The sequence below is a fragment of the Oryzias melastigma genome, unplaced genomic scaffold (genome assembly GCF_002922805.2).
Source record: "Oryzias melastigma strain HK-1 unplaced genomic scaffold, ASM292280v2 sc00251, whole genome shotgun sequence".
NCBI classification, from domain to species: Eukaryota; Metazoa; Chordata; class Actinopteri; order Beloniformes; family Adrianichthyidae; genus Oryzias; species Oryzias melastigma.
The window spans coordinates 253829-277807 of record NW_023416891.1 but is presented as its reverse complement, the minus strand read 5'-3'; the positions used below and the strand labels follow the sequence as shown (position 1 = coordinate 277807).

At 39.6% G+C, this 23979-nt stretch overlaps 1 protein-coding gene across 20 annotated transcripts in view; it reads right to left on the bottom strand.

Moving 5' to 3' along the window:
• Positions 1–23979, bottom strand: part of cacna1ab (calcium channel, voltage-dependent, P/Q type, alpha 1A subunit, b) — a 162560-nt gene that overhangs the window by 15455 nt on the left and 123126 nt on the right. For 6 of the 20 annotated variants that reach the window (XM_036210818.1, XM_036210814.1, XM_036210822.1 and 3 more), the window contains 11 exons: positions 23369–23466; positions 23004–23157; positions 22761–22888; positions 22187–22283; positions 13024–13129; positions 12653–12760; positions 9940–10043; positions 8471–8491; positions 5491–5609; positions 4493–4628; positions 3549–3662 (listed from right to left, as the gene is read on the bottom strand). In XM_036210818.1, coding sequence (XP_036066711.1) covers positions 3549–3662; positions 4493–4628; positions 5491–5609; positions 8471–8491; positions 9940–10043; positions 12653–12760; positions 13024–13129; positions 22187–22283; positions 22761–22888; positions 23004–23157; positions 23369–23466 — 1185 coding nt within the window. Of the gene's footprint in view, positions 1–3548; positions 3663–4492; positions 4629–5490; positions 5610–8470; positions 8492–9939; positions 10044–12652; positions 12761–13023; positions 13130–17530; positions 17628–22186; positions 22284–22760; positions 22889–23003; positions 23158–23368; positions 23467–23979 lie in introns of all 20 variants that reach the window. The other 14 variants (XM_036210825.1, XM_036210826.1, XM_036210816.1 and 11 more) reach the window with 11 other exon arrangements.

The following is a 23979-nucleotide window of genomic DNA, read 5'->3' as shown; positions in this document are numbered from 1 at the left end:
AGTAAACTTCAAGACCCTTGGAATTCATCATTTATGTAGATTTGTATAAATCTAACAAATAAGACGCGTAGTGAAGCAGAAGATAAATAACCTCAGTGAGGAAGGCGAGCACTTTCCTCACTTGCTACAAAAACGTGGTCAGGGCAGGTGGTTTAAGAAACACATTTAAAGATGATAAGCCTAGAGTAGGATGATAAAAAAATTTAAAAGAAAAAAAATCATTTTTCTATAAGAACCTAATAACACATATGAAGCACGGCAGGAGTAGCATCATAATTTGGATCTGTTCTGCTTTATCGGCCCAAGACTGTTTAGTCCTTACAGAAGGAAGTGTGAGATCCAACAAATCTACAGAAAAACTCATTGTGTGCAAATTATTCTTAACATAATTCATTTATTTTCTGATACATAACTGATCAATTAAATAACTGGTTGACTGCTAAATCTACTTGTGATTGCTCGCTATTTTTGTTGGACCAATAATGTTTGGTTGGGGGTGTGAGGGGCTGTAAGATAGTGGGAGAGACTGTAAACAGAGAGCTCTCAACAACTTGCTCCGTGCCAATGATCAGAGAGAATTTCTAATGAACTCCTGCCGCTCTGCAGAAACTATGTCCTAGAAAACATTTTTTTTTTAATTTTGTCTAAAAACAACAAAATCATAATTAAAAGACACTGAAAATAAATCCAGAGATGATCGAGTGGGACCTCAAGCAGTTTAAACGTCCATATTCCAGGACAAATGTGAGTCTTTTTGCTTTTTTACTAACTTCAAAATATAAACATGGTGATTGTGGTTAAGATTGAAAAAAACAAACTAAACTTTAAGGTAAAATAAATGATTGTACACGCTCAGAAACTTAATCTAAGAAGCAAAGAAAACTTTTCTCCAAATCCAAAAGAATTATTTGTTTCTTTTTCATAACTTAGAACCAACATTTATTGTAGCTGTGGCGTGTTTTCGTTATATTCAGAGTTCTTTCAACATTTCCACTAGGCCTCGCTACAGTGCTCAGAGGACAGACACACCAAGGTTTTTGGGGGAAATGGGATAAGAAAAGGAAGAAATCTGCTGCTCTCTGACAGTACCACTCCAACAGGGGTTCAGGCTGGTGACTGTCAGGCCTCCTAGATATACATATCTAGGTCACTGTTGCCAGTGTTTTAGAAGCAGTTTACGTCGTGTGGTGTGAATGTGCAGATTTCACTATAAGATAGGTGTTGGAGTGAAAGCTGCGGATGAATGATGATGGAAGCAAAGCGGTGATGGTTGGGAGGGTGAAACAGACATGAAGAATTGCCAATGGAGATGGAATTCAGAGAGAACTAACCCCTATTTAACTAAACTAGAAGCTTTTAAAGTTTGGATTTACACCAAGATCATCTCCAAAGCTATGGACACACCCGGCATGTGACGCGTGCTCAAGAACAAGTTCACACTGGAAAAGGAGGGAGGAGCTTCTTCTTTTTCAACAGTTTACTGGCAAAAGGTTGAAGCGGTGCAAATCTTTTCTTTCACAGCTCTATTCTGATTATGACAGACTTGGTGTCATATATTTCTGCCAGGGGACAGACAATAATAATTAAATTCTCCTCTGTGATCAATTTTCAAATGATTGGCGCTTCCATGAATAATAAAAACACCATCTATACGTTACTACCAAATCAGAGTCCCTGATTGGTCAAAGTTCCACTGATTTAACTTGCAACGCGCCTGCAGTGGTTTGTGTTTTGTTGTACGTAGAGCCCAAAACGGTCTTCAAAATGTGCAAAACGAGCGTGATCACCAGAGTTTTAAATGTAGAAGCCCAAAAACGCACATTTACATGGTCATTTCATTGGAACTGGTCCCTTGAACACGTGTTTGGTGTGAACGTAGATTTAGAAAGATAGGTTATTTTTTTAGGTTAATTTTTGGTTTATATAATATAAATATTAAAGAAATTCATGTAAACATATTTGATAAAAAATAAAACATTTTAGAGTGTCTAATAATAATAAGTACAATAGAGTATTAGGGCCTTAAAAAAAGTAATATTTGAAGGTTTTTTTAGGAAATTTACAACTTTTGATGTCGTAAATGTAAGAATTTAATCAAGTAAATTTACGACTTTTAATTTTGTTAATAAACGACGTTTAATCTCATAGATTTACGTTTAATCTTGTAGATTTATGACGTTTATTCCTTTAAATGCACAACGTTTAATCTCGTAAATCTAAGATGTTTAATGTCGTAAATTTACAACGTTTAACCTGTAAAAGTACAATGTTTAATCTTGTAAATTTACTATGTATAATCTCGTAAATTTACATTTAATCTCGTAAATTTATGCGTTAATCTTGTAAATTTACGACGTTTAATCTTGCAAATGTAGATTTAATCTTGTAAATTTACAATTTTTATTCTCGTAAATTAACGTTTGATCTTGTAAATTTACGTTTAATCTTGAAAATGTAGATTTAATCTTGTAAATTTACAACCTTTAATCTCGTAAATTTAAGATGTTTAATCTTGTACATTTATGACTTTATTTCATGTAAGTTTACGACTTTTAATTTTGCTAATAAACGACGTTTAATCTCATAGATTTACGTTTAATCTTGTAGATTTATGACGTTTAATCCTTTAAATGCACAACGTTTAATCTCGTAAATCTAAGATGTTTAATGTCGTAAATTTACAACGTTTAACCTGTAAAAGTACAATGTTTAATCTTGTAAATTTACTATGTATAATCTCGTAAATTTACATTTAATCTCGTAAATTTACGTTTAATTTTGTAAATTTACGACGTTTAATCTTGCAAATGTAGATTTAATCTTGTAAATTTACAATTTTTATTCTCGTAAATTTACGTTTAATCTTGTAAATTTACGACGTTTAATCTTGCAAATGTAGATTTAATCTTGTAAATTTACAATTTTTATTCTCGTAAATTAACGTTTAATCTTGTAAATTTACGTTTAATCTTGTAAATGTAGATTTAATCTTGTAAATTTACAACCTTTAATCTCGTAAATTTAAGATGTTTAATCTTGTACATTTACGACTCTATTTCATGTAAGTTTACGACTTTTAATTTTGCTAATTTTACAAGAATAAACTCATACATTTAGCCTATGACTTCTTAATTCATAAATAAACATGTTTCATAGTTACGACTTTTTTCATATAAATTTACGAGATTAACATTTTGTATGTTTGTAAACTGGCCCTAATACTCCGTTGTAAGTAAGCAAAAGAAAATTGTTGAAAAATTGGGAAAAATGCTTTTTTATGTTTTATAAAAAAGAATCTAACGATGTACAAATGTTTACTGTTTTAAAATAAAGATCTGGTTTATTTAAATACAACTTTTGTGTACTTAAGACTAATCTGTCTGATTTCTAATATTCTAATATTTAATTTCTAAAACGGAAATCTCCTAAGCAAAAAAATCTTTCTAGGAAAGATTTTTTTGACACTTCAACTGCTGTTGAAGCTGCAGGAAGCACTGAGGGAAGATGACGATGAGTGACAGTGATGGTAGTGGGATGAAGGTGCTCACTTGGTTGTCTGCCGAGAGGCGGGGCATGGAGAGGGTCCGCCCATGCCCATCCACTGGGTGATAGGGCTCAGTGTCGGAGTACCCGTCCCGCCCCATCTCCCTCATCTCTACCGTCTGTAAAACAGAACGAGAGCAGCGTGACCACTGTCTGCTGGGGGAGTGGCCTCTGGTGGGGGAGGGTACAAAGCTGTTTTTATCCTTATGCAAGGAGGCAAACAAGAGCAATGTGTCATTATTTATGCAACCGGACAGTTGCATAAATAAGCTGTTGCAACTTTTCATCGTGCTATTGGTGGAGAATTTTTTTAATATGGTGAGATCAAATAGAAGATTTTATCATCAGAAAAAAGTTTTTTTGATGCTAATGTTCTACATAAAGGCTGACAAGAATATCTGATTGATCTCAAACATCATCTCCAGGGAATCAATGTTTGCCACGGCAATCAGCAGAGAGATGAGGCACTGGGGAGTCGGGCATCCTAACAGACGACAGGAAACAGTGAGGAGACACGGGTGCACTTCCAAAAACAGAAACCAGATCCATCTATCGACTGGGGGGTGAGGATCAGGGGAATATAAGGATGATAAGACCAAGGAAACACTGGAAATGCAGACCTTTGAGTGGGAGGAAGAGAAAGACAGACAGGTTTCCCAAGAAGAGAGAAGCAGGAACCACATCCTGCTCTTTAAAAGCTACGACTTTGAAACAGATTCTGACAGAACCTGAACGATGTCTGGATTAAATGTGTTTGTGAAGGAAATAAACATTAACCTCTTCAGTTCTTTGCCTTACCTCTTATTGCTCCTCAGTCCCTGTGTGAGTTCATAACACCTCATTTGTGTTGCAACAGCAAGAATTGCAGTGTTTTTGTCAATTTAAGATGCTGCGACTCTTTGCACGGGCATCAAACTAAGGAAAACAACCATGCCCGGACTCCTCCTACCTGTGGGTTGTGGCGGTTTTCGTGAAGGTCATCGGGATAAGGTCGGTCCGGGCTCCAGTTTCCAGTCTTTTGGAACATCTCCTGGGCTTTTTCTGTCACCCAGGACTGATTCTCAGTCATGCCGCCCTCAGTAGGTCTGACATTCACACATAAAAACACACAGATTAAAAAAAAAAACTCATTTAAATTAAAATAATATTCCTTTAGAGACAGAATGAATGAGACACTGACCAGTGAGCATTTTGAATTTTGTTGTACATGTGACAATGACTGTAATAAATCTAATCTAATCTATGATCAGAGTCTAAGGAAATTAAATTTAAGACTTTTTAAGACCTAATAAATATTTTTTTTAGATTTAAGTCTATGTGTACAAAAGGAAACGCATTTAATGTCTAGTTTAGCAAATGTTTATCCAATGAAAGAAACAGTAAAATAAAATCAAAAAAATCCACTAAGAGCTTATATATTTACAATAGACGCCAAGTTTTAAATTATTTTTAGCAAACAGCAATATGCTTCTAAATAAATGATTCATTTTCTTCTGTAGCAGACTAGAGATTTGACTTCATTGGGGAAACAGACAAACAACAGATTAGCTCAGTTTTTTATGTTTTGGGAGTTTTTGTTAAGGATCTGCAGCTGCCATTTAAAATATATAAATATCTCAGATTGAAAAATGAGAATTACTGCACAAAGATTTTCATTGTTTCAATCTGACATTTATGCCTTTTCTTAGTTTTAGTCTCATTGTGTTCAATTTAGTTAAAATATAATCTAACTTCTTACTATTTTCATAATAGACACGGCAATAAAAATTGACCTCTTTTTTAATTTTATTTATTTATCTGTTTTTTAAACAACTTTTTTGCAACAACTTTCTACAAAATAAATCTTAGTTCACTATTCTAAAAACAAAAAATAAAAAAACACCAAAAATAAATTAAATTTTTCCCACTTTCTGACAGCAGCACTCTCTCTTCTTGTCGTGTACTCACATGCTGTTGACGTCTGGCTGGGTGCTGGGGAGGCTGTTCTGGATCTGCCCCCCCTGACCATCCGTGCCCCCTCCCTCAGAGGGCGGCTCCATACGCTGAAACATTAATGGCGTTCGGTTCTGTGTGAGATACATGACATGGCCTGCAGGCTGGCATCAGGCACACAGGGGGAAGACATCGGACACAAACACAGGATGCACTCGCAGCATGCACCCACGAGGGGGCGCCATGAGCAAGCACATGGCTGTGGATACCCAAGGTAGAGTTTCCGTCCAGACCACCGATCAGGGGAAATGCTGAACAAAGTCCTCCATGAGAAGAGACAAGTTCAGGAATCTGATCGGAAATCTGCATGATGAGGGAATTTCTACCTTGGAAACCTGAGGTAAGATAACTCTTAGTTCTCAGATTCCAGAGCCTGTTACCATCTAGAAACAGCTTCCTCAGAAATCATACATCGACAATTCATGTGATTCTGAACCACCTGTGTTGAAAGGCAGCGTCTGCTTTGGCGGCACACTCTCCTGGGGTCAAACATGTCACGGAAAAGTCAGAAGGTTTGGATCTTATCCTAACACAAATCCACATTCTAGTTCTTCAACGTGTGAAGCTGACCTGCTGCTCACAGACATCATCATCTGCGATGGCGAGTAACATAATCATACGCCGGTATACTTTTAATTGGCTAAAAGCACATAAATGAAGAAAATCTGCGTTTGGTAGAATATATTTTTTGTTGCAGCAATGCTCCTCTGCAGTTAATGTTATATTTTCCAAAATTCCACCTATTCTTAGTTTGAAACTAAACAAAACCAGTTCTGGACTTCAAATCTCTCTTTATTTATATTGTGCATTGATGTGACCATATTTCTCTGGAAATAATGATATATCTGTATAAATTATAAATATATAATTTGAATTGTTTTGGAGGAATAAGATTTAAATGGACCCAATTGAGTGTTTAGATGACACGTGTGTGTGTGTTACTAGGGATGCAACAATTCACTTTCTCCACCATTCAGTTCAAACATTGATTTTTGGGTCACAATTTAGTTTTGAATTAATATGCAATTTGTATAATAAAAAAGAAAAACATTTTATTTGCTATTAAAAAATAAAGAATGAAGAAAAAACTTTACATCTGCTTAAACTAAGCCTGATTTAATGTAATAGAAGAATAAATTATTAATTCAACCCAAAAGTGTTGGACATATTTACTGTAAACACACTGGTATCCTGTAATGATTCACTTTTCCTACAATTTGGTAAATTGGTGTAAAAGACAGTTTGGTTTTAAACTGAGAATAGTGGCATCCCTAATATTCACCTAACTATCTTTGTGTGTTTTGTGTCTATATGTGTGTCTGAAGCTGATTGTGTTCTCATTAGAGAGGAAACAGGACCACGCCTCGATTCAAATGAGCGGTCCACACCGGACCGGTCCACTCCTGGTCGGTTCAGAATGGTCCGGGCAATTCAAATGAGCGTTTCCATTGAGCGTTGGACCATCAAGGCTGATGACGTAGCTGTGCGTCATAACAGTGCAATTATAGCAACAATGGAGGTCGTGCATCAGCTCCTTTTCATATTTGGGTTATGGTATTTTGTATGCAGCGTTCCCCCAATAAATGTCCCCCTTTAATACAGGTATACAAAGCATGCCAAAAAGCAGGCAGAACTTTTGGTTTGGATCTTGAGTCGGGAAAAGTGCTGGTCGGACGCTTACTGTTGTCGTAAAACCTTTCTGCATCATGTGACAACAGTAACTCCGCCCGTTTTCCATGAACCATGAAATCGGTCTGGCCTAATGGGTCCATTTTATAATGGAAACGCTCATAATACCGTACCGGTCCGGTCCGATCTGGACCTCTCAGTGGAACTGGAGGTACTAAAAGATGAGTTTGTAAGGATTTTACTTCTTCTTTTTATTTTGTCCTATCTTTCCTTTTAACTCTTTTACACAAGAGTTTCAGCTCTAGTGTTGACGTTCTTTTGACTATTGCAACTCTCCAACTGTTCACGAAATTAACTTAATTCTAGCAGCTAAACTGAGTAAAACAGCTCAAATTTGAGTCATCAATTCATATAACTGAATTACAGACTAAACATATGAGTGGAATGTTGACCCCTAATGAACCCTGTCTAATGAAGATCGATTTAGCAGTGGCTTTAGAAAAAAAAAGAAAATCGTCTTTTTCACATGAGTTCATGTATGCTTTGATGACCCAAACAACGACAAAAACCTCCACTCAACATCCCCCCAGCAGCCATCACACACTGATGTATGACCACAGACCGGAGACACCGCACGATGGCTTCACCAGTTTGGCGAAAATCAACCCGAACCAGGTGTCGCCCCCTCCCGGAGGGACAAACGGAGCTCATGGCGGGGACGGGGATGCGACAAAAAGACTGCACACAATAAACTCCAACACAATGAAATCACAAAAGACTGTCAGACAAAAGGAAGAGAAAGAAAAATCTGGGAGGCACAATAACAGCAAAGATCAAAGTTGTCATTTGTCATGAGCGACACATGGCGGACGGACAGACGTGCTTATCCAGCGAGGTGTAAAAGAAAGAATCCACCCTTCAATAAGATTCTGCCTTCGTTCTTCATTTTTGTGATAGAAAGTCACATGGCTTATTGTCCTACTTCCTTATTTCTTTTCAAATTATTTGATCAAATATTATTATTTCACGCAACATGCAAGCGGTTTTCAGCTAGATTCTTAATCTTGGTGGATTCCTCCTTCAAAATGGACAGAATGGAAACAGAAAATGAGATCGAAGGTCAGGAAGAGCAGACGGATACACATGGAGAACATGTGCTCTGCTGATGTTGAGGGAGCTGGTGTTGAACTGTCTGCGCAGTTCAGTCACACAGGTTGCATTGCAGAACACACCAAGACACACTGTTTGCACACTTTTTCTTTTTTTGTTGCCGTAGTTTTACCAAAATAAAGCGGGACAAACATACCCTCCATTCTCCAAAGCACTCCTTTGTTGGGCAAAATGAAAAACCACACATCTGAAATCAGTCAAACTCATTTGTTTTGCGTGAGCAGGTTTACACTCATTGTGTGACACCAGGAGCTACCAGAAGAGTGGAGAGATGTGTCCCCCAAATAGTCACTTAGTGGGAGCGAGTGCATCTCAGAAGCATTCATTAACAGGAGGAGAGGAGCACTGACAATCATCCTAGATAATGACAATAGCAACAACCCCCCCAGGTAAACGGTCATAGCCCCTAACCTTCCCGAATAAATTCATACAGATTCAGGGGTCTGCAACCTGAGGCTCCATGGCCACATGTGACTCTCTGGATAAAGAAACATGAATTGATAGTAATCATGACTTTTCAAAATTACTTATTGATTTGATTTACAATCACTGGTCACTTTATTTATTGTACAACAGCTCAATGTTCTCATCGGCCAATCAGAGTGAAGCAACAGGAGCATGGTTGTTGGTGCCCGACAGGTTTGTCTGAGTCTTTTAATACAAGTCAGAATACATTAATGACCGAGGTGCTCCAAGAACAGTGAGACAAACTGTTTTGTTTTTTTACACCTCTGCTGACCTTACACCAACTCAAGAAGCCACGTGTGTTCCAAAATGCAGAGATTTCAAATCCTATCCAAACTTTAGTAAAAAGTTTGATCTTCTGTGATGGCTTTTTATGCTATGAGTTTAAAGCACATCATATTTTATAATAAAAAAAAAGGTTTTAGTAGCTATACAGTAGGTAGACTCTAAAGAAGTAAATGTGTATATTCTATATTTCTGCTGAATCATAAATCAAATAAAGTCAGGTTAATGCCAGTAGTAAGTAGGGGAAAGGGTGACCGCCCTACAACGTTGGCCTCAATAAATAACAAGTAAAAATGTCAATTCTTTAAAATTTTCATAGGAGTACGTTAGCTTCAGTGGGATGATCCTATGTGGCACAGGATGAGTTTTATAAAAAAAAAAAAAAAAGCCTCAAAAGTTAAAAAACATTTTCACTTTTAAAGAAATTGCCTATTAAAAATATATATATATTAAAAGTTACAATGATATGAGCGCAAAGAAGTGTCAAATTAAATGTTGCAGGGAGAAATCAGGGAGAAACAGGGCAGAATGGCTCTCTTTGTATTAAAGGTTGCAGACCCCTGACATAAGAAACACAAAGAAAACTTCAAGCAGTGGAACAGCCTGCCGTCTGGCTAGAAAAAGTAAAAGTTTGACAGCTCTTAGCAAGCAGAGCATTAAGGATTAAATAATCAAGGGTCATGCAGAAGTGCAAATGCTCCAAACTCTAAAGCTTCTGGCCTCTGTCGGTTTTAAATGTCTTTTGATTGGACGATAAAAGGCCAAAATCAGAGAAAAGTCCTTCAGAAAAGCATAACACCTCCTCTTTCAGGGATTTCACTGGGATGCAGGAATGCTTTTGGGGGTGCGGGGTACCTGTTCCTCTCGCAGGGCCTGCAGCTTTTTCGTCTTGCTCTGCCTGTAGTATTCCATGATCATCATGGCAGCGTAGATTTTGCCCACTGTCAAGTCTGTGGCTGCTGAAAAAATGACAAGTTACCCTGGAAGATTAGACCGGGTGAGATGGGACCCTGCGCCGTGGGGAAATGGGAGTGGGGGACAGTACGCAAAACTCACAGAAATACAAGATCGCATGCACAGTACTCCAGCAATGGTGGAGAGGATGCTTGAAAAACACTCAGTTTGAGGGTAAAGAGTTTGGCTTTACAGTAACATTTTGTCAATTAATATTATTTGATCTTTTTTTTTTTTGCTGACTCAGTTAAATTATAATTGCCTGTATAAGTCGTAGCTTTTGAATAGTTTGAATGGGGGTGCTACTTATATAAGATTTTTTAAAAAACTTGTTTGTTATTTTTCCACTAACAACCACTAGAGGGCACTGTAGGTGTGTGTATATCAGTACTGACAGTAACGCAGAAGAAGAATTATCTTCAAAAAATACAAGTTTTGACGATATGAAAGAAAAAAAGGCACTTTTGTTTTCTGACATTATAATTTGTAGATTTTTTTTTAATATATAAAAAGGAAATGTAAAAAGATTCTCACCACTGCTGGGGTACAAACAGATACATCATCACAACACTGTACAGTTGTCAACACAGTTGAGCTTGTAGTCTTTTCACAGGCAGATGCTGCTCATATTCTGCATAACGTTTGCATTTTTCCTATTGATCTATCATCATTTTGTTAACGCTGAGGATTCTGTAACCATTTCAGACACCCCACACACCTCCAGGAACCAGAAGCTCAGTCTTTTTCTAAAAACTCTGGACAGGTTTTTCCAGAGTTTGGATGGAACACATTAAAGTCAGAAAAATATTGAGCTACGTTCTGACGGTGCATGTCAAGAAAGTGCCTTATGGCTACAAATCCTCGAACTTTAACCAATCTTACTTATCAATCTTTTGAGTATAAAGTGCAATTATCTCAGTCAGTCATGCATGTATCCAAACCTTTTAAAGTTACTGTTGAACATGCATTACTAAATAACACATTTTGGTACAGTTATGCACCGGCATAATCACATCCTTTCAGCTTAGCAACTACAGTCAAGCATATACATGTGTTTCTGCCTGTTAGATATTCCTGTAGTGAAAAGACTTCTATAGAGGATCGTCTATAGCAAGCACCCCCTGATAACAGTGAGGACTGGGTGGGTGGAAATATCAGTATTGTGTATGTTTGTGGTACTCTGGAGACGGACAATGAGCTTGTAAATAAGTGTTGTTTGAGCTGAATTAAGATAAAAAAAAACACATTTTAAATATGATCTAATAACAGTATTTTCTACACTAAAAAGGCATGCCTATAAACCTTAATAAAAAATAAAATAAAACAGTGCACTGATCTGGAGTTCATTATTTATGGACTATTTCAGTTTGTGTTTACTGATGTTGACACAGTTTTGAGAGGTACAAGGCACTCTGTCAAACTTTAATGTTTTTCTTACAAGCTGGAGGGTTTTGGCGAATATGCTAAAGTGGCTAACATGAAGCAGTGTCGGACTGTGCTTTTTTCTAACAAGGTTGGGAGTTGTTGTGTTCTAATTCAACCACTAGGGGGTGTTATAAGATACAACAGGAGAAAAAGAAGAAGAAAAGAAGCGTATTGTGTGTACTGCTGACATGTTCTATGAAAGAAACTGGCTGAATAAAGTTCATCTAAAGACCAGCTGTCTGATCTATACTACCTCATACCAAGTGGCGACCAGGATTGATGAGGATCTACTTGAATATGAAATGGCTTTTGCTGCAGCGCCATCTCCACCTCATTTTCTCCCGCGCCTGGGTGAGCCTACCATACCGCTGTAGTTTTCTTATGCAGACCAAAAGATTAGTATTGTTGCATTTATTTCAGTATTTTTTTTAGTTTTGCTGAGCTTGGTGGATTTGCTCTGAAACATCAGACTTTTTCTCCAGAAGTGCAACTTATACTCCAGAACAACTTATATTTGGTTTACTTCTTCTTGATTAGACATTTTTTGCTCTACTCTGGCGCGACTTATACTCTGGAAAATACGATATATATCAAGCCAGGAATAAACTGCAAGTATGAATTTATCTTCAGTTTTCAAATAGCTGATACTTCTGTGTATTAAAAGGGATGCCATGCATACGCCAAGACCAAATCCAGGTCCATGATTGGCCAAAGTTTGTGACCAATCAGTGACTGCCGGTTTTTTATATAATGTCTGAAAATGGTTGTAGAAAGTTGCATAGCTGTGAGGGAACGAAAGATTTCGCGGAACCCTGAATGACTTGTTCATTTGTTTATTCAGTTTAGAAAGAGATAGATTTTAGTTACATCCTAGCCAAAACCGCAATGACTGCCAGGACGATGCATTGACTTGGATCTGTCTTGGCTCCAACTTTCATAGTTTCTGCTGAAATTAGAGAGAACTCTGGGTGGTTCAACTGTTGAAGTGTGTAAACAGAGATGGTCCATCTGTAAAGTAAAGTGTCCTAATGATGAATGTGTTACTAAACGTCCATATGTATGTACAGTCTGATCAGGAGGTGCAAAGCAGTAAACAACACCGGCTGGTAGAAGCTGTCCTCTTGGTGGATTGGTGATTGGACACACATACACAACTATGCCAAGTGTTAGCTATTCCCCTGTAACTTACCCTTGTGTGGGGTAACCAGCAGGTCCAGTGTCTTCTGGGACAGATTTGGCCAGATAGCCATCATCTCTTTTCTTAGCTCTGCATCCATCTGGTGCTTGTCTGCACCGCCTGGGCGGTCCGTGTTTTCAGACATGCACCAGTCGTTTGAGCATATATGGATCATATACATTCAAGCCAGGGCCAACGAAAGAGAGAGACCAGTGACAAAATCCCAAACGAAAACGTTCATTCATTCACACGTAGACACATTCACCCAAAGCAAACAAGTAACATGTTAGTGTCTCGTTGAAAAAAATGAGAACATTAAGACACCTTTACATATAAAATGAAGTTGATTGGGGTTAAAGGAAAATGTATACTTCTTATCATACCCTTGGCAATTTTTATATCCAGAGCTGTCCGGATCAGAGCCATAAGGGTGGAGTTAAAATGCACCGTGTTGTCGTCGGCAACAGGTAGGTCCATACGCAGCAGTCTCTGTGAAGAACCAGTCAGGTTGAGAGGATGAGAAAAGACGCCCTCTTTCAAGAGGCACGTACCCTGAACCTTTGGAAACGGGAAAGGGGACGGGGAGAGGGGCTGGGGTTGAGAGAGCTCCATAGACAACAGCCAGTTTGAGTCCGTCCAGATTAATCTGGACTATTTTGTTTATTATCTTTTAGGAAAGATTGACGAGAGCCAGAAAGCTGTGAATCTGAGCTACGGGGATGTTAGGCAGTTGTGTGTTCGGTATTCAGTTGTGCTTGTTTCTAGGCATTTGCCCGAGCTGGGACGTGTCAGTGTCTCCTGCTTTTCCAGTGATACTCTACCAGACAGCACAGCTAACCAAGGCTACAAAGCAACTGTGAGAGCTGAGAACGACAAGTAAGAACAATCGGAGCCAAAACGGCGTCCGACCCAACCTGTGCCCATGTTCCCCGCATGTGTGAATGCATGTACGCATTTACACATCTTTGCTGATACACACATATACAAGTATATCAATATTTGGCAGTCCACATACACCCACCCCATCCCCCACCACAACATCCCTGCTTTTCCATTAACACACAATTTTCACAGACTGCAATCAAGAGCACTTAATTGAAGTCCTTGCAAGACAAAAATAGGTTGACTTGGAAAACAATAACAGTATCACTGGGGGTATTCTGGTTTCTTTCAGGAGACAGCTGCAGTTATATTTAACAAAGGCACCTGCTATTGAGCTCCCCCTACCTGTTAGGAGGTTCCCTGTCTTCAGATGTCTACAACAGGTAAAACAGATGGAGGAACCAGCAGATAGGATGAAACAAACCATACCTATCTTGTCTAGTAGGAATCCATCAGATTTACCTACGAACATGAGCGTTGGGCTCTCACGATGGCAAGCACGGCATGAGGTTGAGACAGTTTGCATGCTGGCGTGTTCCTGAGAGTGTGCGAGTGTCGGGCATGCCCAAAGCCAAGTGTGAGGCGGGCCAAGGGCATCAGCCAACATCCACAGCGCGTGTCCGTGTCGATCAAAGCCATGCGACAAATATTTCATGCAACGTCACACAACACCCCTGAGAAAAATCCCACACATGCAGACCAAGCATGCAGCATGCCTTTACTCCACTCCAAGTGTCTAAGCCCCAGATCTTCCCTTTTATTCAGCCCCACTACTCCACAACTTCCCTCAAAACCCACTTTTACAAAACAGGCAGCTGTGCATCCGCGCAATGAGAGTATCCGCAATCCAACAGGATTGACTTTTCTTGATTGACACATCAAAGTCTTTTGGTGGCCTCTATGTATTTGAAGATTCTCGAGTCCTTAAAAGGCCAAATTGAACAGCAATATAAAAGCACTTCATTTTAGGTCGAGATTTCTCTCAATGCCAAACGGGTGCAGTGTCTTAGGTGGGTGTCAGAGTTCAAAAGGATTTGAGCTGTGGCACTGCCTGAAAGAAGAAAAACAAATCATAAAGAATATAAAACAGAGATCATCTTTTTTTGTTTTCTCTTTTCGTGTTCGTTTTTGGACAACCAGGCTTTGTGGTTATAGTCCTGAAGGTCAAAGAGTGAGGGGAGGAGGGGGTTCTATGAAGAGAGATACCTAGTAAGGCTCAACTATATAAACCTGAGCTCAGTCATGGGATGAAGTTACAGATAAAAGGGGAAGGGTGAGATGGGGAAGAAGAAGAGAAAGACAGTGAAAACACTAAAAGGAGAAAAAGGCAAAGAAGACACGAGCCTAGAGAAGTTACCAGCGAGAAGAGCTGTCTGTGTGTGGATTCAGAAAACAAAAAGGTCTAAAAACTACAGAACACGACAAGAGATAAGGACGAAGACTAAAAACAACACTGACAAAGTCTTAGGGTTCAGTTTAAGAAGGTGTGTAGCAACACATCAGAGACCTTTCCTAACCAGTATTGCTGTGTTTGTTGATTAAATAAGCTTGGAAACCATCTTTCAGTGTAAAGAAGTGCTGTTTGTAATGTTATTAGGGCTGAGTTATGCAATGGGGGCTCCTGACAAGACGGTGTTGACAGAGAGGAAGAAACAGAGCAGAGAAGTGCAGCAGAGACAGACCGGGCTTCAATGGAAGGAGGAATGAAGGAATGGAAACGCCTCCTGACTGCTGACAGACGAGCAGAGAGATGAAGAGCAGTGACAGAAAGACAGAAAATCATAAACTAAAATAAAACCCAGAAAGAAATGATCAAGAGAGAGAAAACTATTACACTGACACCCAGATTCATGAAAAGTTGTCTGTATCTTAGACATATTAGGTGACGATATCGGCATGGTTGAAGATTAAAATAGACTTATTATGAAATGTCTTACTATTGTGCTATTAATGTACAATAGTTTAAAGGCCAAAGCTTAATTTACCTGTTAAATTGTTTCAATCTAGCTAATTTCTCCATATGACATTCTCAATACCACGTCAAGATTGTTATATGTCAAGCAGGCCACAGGGGGTAAAATAGCAGCAACAGCAGAGCTGCTTGTGTTTGCAGCCTTCCAATTAACTAAAAAGTAACTTTTATGAACTGCCTGAAAGGACTTTTAGAGTTATCAAGGTGCTAAAGGAGTGGGTTTTTGTATTAAAAGAACTTAAATTAATGTTTTATATTCTCAAAGGATATATATATAAATATACCAAGAAGCAGTGGATGCAGTTTATTAATATTATTTTTTTCCATTAGAGATACTACTAAAAAGGTTTTGTTTATGATAGTACAGAGATGTTTTGTAAAACTAATTTTAAGCCTTCAAAGAAAGAATATATTTTTGTTTTGAGATTATTATAATCCTTTAAATAACACGTTAAGACCTCTTCATGTCGCATGTTCCACTTCAAAGACATGAAGTGTTTTCTGATATTCCCAGCATGGAGTGTTTTTTTTTTTTTTGTTCCAAAAAATATTCCACAACAAATCAATGAATACCGTTTGAATATTCTACCTTTTTCAGGCCACCGGCCGGTTTAATACCAAACATGGACCGACCTGTATGGGGCCAATCTTTATTAGAAACATCCTAGTACAGGGGTGGGCAAACTACGGCCCAGGGGCCATAGACAGCCCACTAAACCATTTAATCTGGGTCGCCACTCTGCTATAAACTAAACGGATAATCCATAGTAATGTTTTATATTACTCTTATTCATCTGTGCTTTTCGAGTCAGACAGACTGGATTTTCTTACCCTGAGTCAACCACCAACTTCCCTGTTTGGTTACCCTTTAAGAATGTAGTGGATACATTTCTGATCAAGCAACTTGATATGCTTCAAGAATGCGTCAAATGTGGTGGAGAGACTCCAGGAGTTCTCTAAAATAAAACTTCCTTCAAAATCAGATTGCACTGTAAATAAAATGGAAAAAATGTAGGTTGTGTTTTTTTTCACCACTGTTCTGATATACTAAAACAAGATTTTACTGATGATATCTTTGAATCTGGATGTCAGTTGGAAGGAAAATAACTAAAGTGAAAAGACAGAAAAGTTAAAAAAAGAGACAGCAAACACTGTAAAAGCTTGACCAAAACTGAATCATGGAGGGCAGAATGCCAGAGAAGGCAATAATGTTGGAGTTTCATTAAAAATACCAACAAAGTGACAGGGCTTTTTTTTTTAATATATGATTGTCAGTGAGTGCACGTGTATAGAACAGAGAGTGTCTGTGTGCTCTGTGATGTCATCCGCAGGAATAAGAGGCACAGAGGACTAAAGACAGAGATCCTCGCCAGTCCTTCTGTACCTGCATCGTTAGCACATTGTTGCACTTTAAAACATTAGAAGTTCTCTCTATGTACAAACCAATAAAGTCTCTTTTTGCTAAATCCTATATACACTCACAAGCCTAAATTCATAGGACAGAAATATGACTAGGGGAATACATCTTTGCATTTTTGGGATATTTTTTTTAATCTTGTATAACGGAGGCCCAGCTTATACAGTATTCTATAAAATGTGACCTTTGATTTTAGAGCTATGTCAGTAAATCAGTGTATTGGTAGGGTGGTCCCGCCTGCGGCCTGACAGTGCTGGTATAGGTCTACATGTGCGCACATGCATCCGTGCAGGTTGCAGAAGGACTGGCGAAGCTCCTGTGTTCCCTTACTTCTGCGGCAAGACACAGGTGAAATAAAAGAGTACTGACTATCACTTCACTTCACTGCACGACAAAAGCCCATCCCTCCATCCCCGCGGTCGGAGAGAAAGAAGAGAGGACACCGCTCACCACCACCACAACCACCACTAACAGACAATGAAGAGAACACCACTGGGAGAGGTGGGGGTGTGGGAATGGGATTGGAAGGTGAAGAGGACAGGAGTAGTAGTAGTAGTAGTGGAGGAGGGAGAGGTGGTGGTTGAGGGAGGTGGAGGGGGAAGGTGGGGAGCGAGTCTACCTTATAGGCGACCCGGGCGGGACACCTCTTCCCGAGGCCTAGCGGCGGACACATGTGTCTTAGCATCTGATACATGTCTGTGTAAGTGATCCGGCCGCTGGCGTGGCCACAAAACACACACCCAAACACACACACGCACGCACGTAAACCACGTGCGCATTCAACACCCACAGGTCAACAGACAAAACAAAGACGGACGACGGAAAAATGGGAGAAATCAAAGCAGTGAGGGGGCGGGGACAGGGAGGAAGGGCGGGGCGGACGCACACAGGTGTGTTTGGGAGTCAAGACACGAGGAGAAAGAAAAGCAAACCGACAAAGGAAAGGAGGGAGGGGGGACAAATAAACAGAGGTTATTGTTTTGATACGTGGTTGCTGTGGTGAGAGAACAAGAGAAAGGAAGAGAATGATAGAGAACGAAAGGGGGCGGGGGTTGTTATGTAACCTCTGGTCAGGAATATCTTCAGGGGGGAGGAGACGGATTTGGGAGGGTTCAAACGATTTTAGTTAGCCAATACCTAATACTCTATGAAGTATGAAGGGAAATTGGGATTGTGTTGATTTCCTGAACTCAAATTGAACTGTTTTCGGGGCTACTGGTGGGCAAAGAAGAGCGCCACTGCCAACCAGATCACAGAGGTGAGTCAGTGGATCTTCCCTGAAGACGCTGTGTGTCCACCTGGAGCCTCCGCAAACAGCTGTGTGTCCAGATGTTCATGATCTGATGACACATTGTGAACAGAAAACTAACAGAAATGCACGCCCTTTTCAGGTTTCCTTTGGAGCATCTTGTGATTTTGCACTACATTTCTAACAGCATCTGGCAGCACAAACAGTTATGAAGAGGGACCTGGTGGACACGGCATCTCCTTTGTCCTAAACTCCCCTTGCCTCATGTTTTTTTTTCTGTCCTTCTACTCCAGAGACAGAAACAGAGCAAGTTTGGTCAACTTCTTAAAGTCATTTAGCTAGTTAACAGAGACTCTTTAGAGTCAGTGTGCCAACACACCAGGCTACTGTCACAACCACACACAGGCTGAAAGGAATTTTACATTAAACCCCTCTGTTAACTGTGTTTTTCTAAGCTTTTCGACAAAATAATAATTATTTAGGGCAGAACATGAAAAATCACATGATTCTATACTCCAAGTAATGGTTAAATAAAGAATCAAAGAAAATCTCAGCTCTATTCGCTCTACCAATTAGCTTAACGCTAACCCTTAGCTTTTAAAGTTGGGGTACTAGATGACATACTTTCATTTAAGCAGCACCAATTTCTTTTAGATACCTATATAACATAATAGTGGTATAGCTATTTTTTTTTTTAATGAACCATTTAAAAGCAGAGCTTTAGTTCAAGTTTTGGCATCTTTTCGACTAGCATAACTCTTCAACTGTTTATGTAATTAATGTAATTCCAGTGGATTTTGAAGGGGAGAAAAGCAGTTTTGTGCTGATGTGCAATACTTTACAGTAGTGAAGTGCTAACATAAGAAACTTAAATTCGCTAATTCTCTCACAGAGAAAAATGTCTTTACCTCCATATGCAACACTTTACATTTGTGGTGCAAATGAAATGAAACTTGGTTTTCTTCCCGCCAGAATGAGCTGATTCACGTTGGTTGCATAAATGGTCAAAGAGTTAAGGTAGGTCAAAACTAGTAGTTCACTTTCGGCTTATCCCTTTCGGGGTCGCCACAGCGTAACAGCACCCACTGTTTCGCATCAGTGATTTGGCAGAGTTTTTACGCCGGATGCCCTTCCTGATGCATGAGAAATTGTCATGGTCTGTCATTGTTGATGAGGGAGTTTCTCCATTTAACATTTTTTTTGTTTAGTACACTTCAATTGTCAAATATGAAAGTTCATGAGGACCAAACAAATGCACTCTACTGGAAAACGTGGACTCGCAAATGAATCCTGGTGCAGTTTAGCTACAATCTGAATTCAAACAGACTACGAAATGGATCAAACAATGAATTAGAAAATTAGTGTCATAAATGTTGTGCAGTGTAAGCACTGTCTATTCAATTAGACAAGAAAAAGTCTCATCTGAACTAATAGTGTAGTGAGAATACTAGACTATTTTCCATACACTATTAATGGGCTAACAAAATTAGCTGCTGCTTTTGTTTTTCCATCACTTCTTCTCGTAGGCCGTACTCAAGCCTAAGTCACATCTACCTGTATGTGAGGTTGACCCATATGTGTGCTGCAGCTTTTTGGGTGAGTCCGTGAAGGGTCGTAGAGGGTGTCGCTCAATTGTGCAATTGTTGTGAATGTGGTAAGTGTATTATGAAGTGTCTGCAAGGATAATGCAAGTTGTACGCACTTGTGATGTACGGTTGACACTATCAGACAGTGTCCTTGTGCCACACTTTAGTCATTAGTAATGTCCTTTACTGACAATGCAGGATGTAAAGGTGGTTTGTGAGACCCTTTAGGATGCCAACAAAAACTACACCGATTGTTTCATTTCCTAAATTCCGACAGTCGGTGCACATTTATCACTTGAACCAACACATTCTCATCCCCGAGTCGTCACATATTGACGTGTGGTTAAAGACCCCTTTTTGGGTTTTGGGTGTCCCCAACTTGTCGTTTATTGACGTGCAGGCTGTTCGTAAAACCAAGGGTCTGCAATCCTCAGGATGCGGTACTGGATGCGGCACCAAATGTGCTACCGGACACGGTACCAGATGCGGAAATAGACACAGACTAGTCCTCGGGACGTGTACAATACCAGTACCCAAACCCTGTAGTCATACCCTAACCCGGCGCTGGACGGGGTAAAGAAACCGAACCGGTACGAGGCCCGAGCTGGTGCCGGGTTAGGGTACCGGTACTAGGTTAGGGTACTGGTGCGCACTGCGTCCCAGTACTGGACCAGTTCTGGTTTGCGGCCCCAAGGTTGGGGACTCATGATTTAATGGGAACAGCTAGTGCGTCAAACAATGACGAGTTGGGGACAACCTAAATGTCAATTTTTGACGTGGAGGGTCCTTAACCAAACGTCCACATGTGACGAGTTGGGAGTGAGAGTGTGTGCATGAACGTTTTTGCTCTGCGGGCTCACTTAGTGGTCTAGGAACTGGATATTTTGTGTGGACTGGGTCACCTGTGTTCTTATTTTTAACCTATAGACACCCTGTATTCAGTCGTAAGGATAGCAGTGACTAACGCCTGGTTCACACTGGACGCAGAAGCGCCGCAAAGTGATAGTGGTCACTTTCATTTGACGCCCTTGTTAACCTATGGTATGGCTCACATCAGGCGTAGAGCGCCACGGTCCTCTGCGGACGGCTCACGCCGTGCAGCGGATCGTCTGTCTATTTCGTGCGCGAGCCAAGAACAATCTGCGTCAATTCTGGCAGGAAGTTACATCAAGATACATGAGAAAATCAAGTTTATTTTCAAAGTATAACCAATTTTAAACAATAAAACACTGCGATTGACAAATGCGATCATATTTCTGTATCTAAACAGACTGTAGGGATGGAAATTAACATACAACACACACTTTTGTATGTGTGTCTCAACAACAGATAAATTAAAGAAGTGTTGGCATACTAACTACTTGGTAACTTGATAACTACTAACTAACCAATGATGGCAAAAATAAAAAAAAAGCTCTAGCAGAAGCACCTGTCGACCATCGCAGAAAAATTTGCGTCCAGCGTGAACCCAACCATAAGGCCTAACCAACCTCAGCAGTAACTGTAACTTCATGATATTTGATATAGAATGCACAATGATTTTTTTAAAAATAATTTATTAGTACAAGGTAAATTAAGTATTGCTTTTGTGATCTTTATTTTTGTCATCTAAGTAACTTTTCTATTAGCTCTACTTTTTTCCTAAACCTCTAACACCCCTACTCATGAACCCACAACTAAAGGCTAAGGGGTAGAGCTAAGATTCACTACAAGATTAATTAAAATAGCCTCTACGCTCAAAGTAGCTAATAATATCCTTGTGAATGCATCATTCACACAGCTTAGCACACTTGTTGCCAAACGCTTGCAGTAGATGAAAAATTAAATGTGAGACGTGACGGCTTAATTAGGACCTTTAGGGTTCAGTGTGAAGGATAGTGATGTTCTGACCAAACTCCCTCTGCATTTGCCTCTGGATGGAACCAACGTCCCTCACCCAAACCCCAAACAATATCAATGCACTTGGCTTGACCATTTTCCGCCCAAGCAAAATTAGATGGTAGCAAGCTCTACTGTGTTCTGTTAATTTGACTCAATCAAACACATTAGTGTCTATTTTCCAGCATTCATTCAGAAGACAAGAGCATATGCACCACTTCATGCTTCACACACCGCAACCAGTGTGCGCAAATGTGCGTGTCTATGTGTACACTTCTGCATTATTCCAAACATTCTCATTTTCATGTCAGAATGCATAAAAAAAAGAAAAAAAAATCTTCCATCAACCCAACTCCCCCAAAAAACAAAACAATTTAATAGTGAAATGTGCTTGGAAACAGAGAATAATGCACACCCCAACAAAGAAACCAGACCGATGGAAATCAAAAGGTTGAAGAAAATAATAATTTATCTTAAAAGTGATATAGAGAAACATTCATTCCAGTCTCTTAAAGGCGAGCAGGTTGCGTTTAGATTTGTGCTTTAGGAATTTGGTCCAAACCTTGCAGGCCACCCTATGTGGGCATTTCTTGCCAAGACCCAGAGGAGGGGAGATAACTCTCAATAAACTGTACATATCCTTATAATGTATGCGCCCGCTGCAAGAAAAATACAAGGAGGGGGAGTTAGGTAAGGGGACACAGAATAAAAGAGAAAATAAAACAGAATGTGAGTGGAAGAAGAGATAAGAAGTAGAGAAGAAGGGAGAATTTAATAACAGAAAAAAGAATAACTATTCTTTTATGCACAAAAGACAAAGGAAAAAAAGGAAGGGGAGGTATTGCAGTACAAATCGTTCAGGGAAACAGCCCAGCTCTGACTCTTATTTTGACACGCAGATCCTGTTTCACCATCACACTTCCTGGATGAGCTCTTTGCCCCGTTTGGGGACGGGAGAGAAGATCATCAGTTAGGAGTAACCATTCATGCAAGTCTTTAATCTACCGTATGTTATTTTAAATTACATTTCTGTTCACCTTCATTTCAGGTGTCTTTACATAAAAAACAAATTCCCTGAAAAGAAAACACCAACAAAAAAAAAACCAAGCCAGCTGACGTGTGCGCGTGCCACTCACCAGGCGGCGGGGTCGTACTCAGCCCAAATCCTTACATACTCGTCTAGATGATGCGGCCCCAGGATGGATGAGTCTCTAGTCAGGTACTCGAAGTTGTCCATGATGACAGCCACAAAAAGATTCAACATCTGATTGAAGACAAATACACATTTTTCCGCAAAGTGGAAAGCAGCTTAACTGCAGTCCAAAAAGAAGCTCTCATTTGATGTGGAAATGTATTTATTACAAAGTTCTTTTTCTCACCAAAAATGAGCAAAGGAAGATGAAGGAGACAAAGTAGGTGTAGGCAAAGGTGCTGCCGCATTCCTTCTTTCCTTCATTCCCCGAATCTGGATCGCACTTCTGTTCTCCGAGGCAAGCCAACATGATCTCATGCCACGCCTCTCCTGTAGCGCTCCTTCACAGAGAAGACAGAGGAGTGATGGAACATTCTCAAAACTCATTTCTGAAAAATTTGAAAACATTTCTAAATATATTTGACTACTTTAAAGATAAAGAGGTTATGTAGCCACAAGTAGGCTTAAGTGTGGGTCTCCCTGTGCCTGTCCCCAGCCTGGATAAAAAAAGCAGGGTTGTGTCAGGAAGGCCATCTCTGTAAAAGCTGATACCTGAAGAGCAGCATGAGGGCCATGATGAAGGTTCTGAAGTTGTTGTGCTCACTGATGGCGCTCTCCTCTTCTTCGTCAAGAGCTATGTTTCCAAACAACTGCAGGAGAAAAAGGATGAGCCGACTCAGCATTTACAACTCGCATAGAAAGAACAAAAGAAAATGTCGGGGATGTTTATGTTTTTTTATAATGTTTGACAGAAATGAGAGGGAACGTGCTAAATGTGTGTTCTTGAACGCACGCTTACTCCACGGTGTTCACACTGGACAAACATGGAGGGGCTTCTTCCACTTTCTGCTTTTTCTACTGTTTACTAGCTCATGTCTGCCTCCTACAGTTGGAAGAGGGTTGATGTGAAATGTCATGAATCTTGCTTCAAACTTTTTGACCTCCCAGCTCTCTTCTGATTAAGAAAGACTTAGTGTTACAGAATTCTGCACAAACTGTAATTATTTCTCCTCCATGATCAATTTTCAAACAGTTGGCACTTCTGTGACTAAAGGGGACGTCATCCATACGTCACTACCAAATTTGGTCAAAGTTTGACCTGGTTTAATTTTCAATGTGCATTCAATGGCCACATGTTGTGTACTTAAAGCTCAAAAATGGTC